This window comes from Suillus subaureus (genome assembly GCF_016647635.1).
Source record: "Suillus subaureus strain MN1 chromosome Unknown BJ212scaffold_263, whole genome shotgun sequence".
Classification (NCBI taxonomy): Eukaryota; Fungi; Basidiomycota; class Agaricomycetes; order Boletales; family Suillaceae; genus Suillus; species Suillus subaureus.
Genome location: NW_024538819.1, coordinates 22,902 through 23,883, shown reverse-complemented (window position 1 = coordinate 23,883; position 982 = coordinate 22,902). Strand labels below are relative to the sequence as shown.

The 982-nt window shown below is 46.6% G+C and overlaps 1 protein-coding gene across 1 annotated transcript; it reads right to left on the bottom strand.

Moving 5' to 3' along the window:
* Window positions 1–252: 252 nt before the first annotated feature.
* Window positions 253–551, bottom strand: BJ212DRAFT_1408466 (uncharacterized protein). Its single transcript, XM_041337448.1, has 2 exons — window positions 416–551; window positions 253–359 (listed from the first exon to the last, which is right to left on the bottom strand). Exons 1-2 carry the CDS (start codon window positions 537–539, stop codon window positions 265–267), a joined length of 219 nt encoding a protein of 72 aa, XP_041185355.1. The 5' UTR covers window positions 540–551; the 3' UTR covers window positions 253–264.
* Window positions 552–982: the final 431 nt, after the last annotated feature.

Below are 982 nucleotides of genomic sequence, written 5' to 3'. Positions count from 1 at the left end.
AGATGAGTCAAAGTCAAAGTTAGGCCCGGGTATGTCTTTTGATATCGTGCGCACTGCGTACATATACCTTCGAATGTACAATCACAATCTACAGGCCCATCTATAAGATTCTACAAGTCCATCTATAATCTACCCACATCTATAATTCTGCGCTTGCCTACACAGTCACTGACACTGCGTCGTAGACTGATAATAGGTATATTTACGCATCACATCTAACATCTCCCAAACGACGTCAACTCCACTGATATTTTCCTGACGGCTCTACAAATCACTAATCACTCGTTTATCAGTTCCAACGGCCAATGTAAAAGCAGAAACACAATTCACTATGCAGAAAAAATATTCCTGCCATGCAGGTGAGTCAAGTTATCAAATCTAGGAAAACGGCTGATACTCACGCAAGCCCCCACAGGGCAGACCTGGCAATCTAGTTCACTATCGCAAAAGAAGGGACATTTTGCGGTGTTCGCGTCAATGGGCGTAGCGGAGATTGATGATGCTGCGACGGCGAGGATGATTGCAAGGGAGAAACGCATCGTGTGTGAGGATGTGGTATAGGATTTGAAGGGTTAGTAGGAAGACATCCTTACTTTTATATGCTGGATAACGAACGTTCTTTATCGTGTTAGGAGGAACCTGTCCACCGGAATCCTCTTATCAGCCTCGGGTCCAAGCTTTGAAGCTTGCCGCATTCAACTACATGATATCTGCAACGCCAGCAGGCAGGGTCTTTCGGCAATTAGTCTAGAGCGCCCCTCCGCCGGTGAATGTTATCATCGAGTCCTAGTACCCCCATGCGTCATGATTGAAGAGAGGACATTTCGATCCCAGAATATCCGTCTCTGCGAACATCCAAACCCCATCTGCGCCAGCACAGCCATCGTTCCCATGCACATATATTATATAGATAGTTGATTCTTCTTCCTCGCCAGACCCTATTCCTCATACCCCTCGCCTCCCGATACCCCCAGCGTTTATG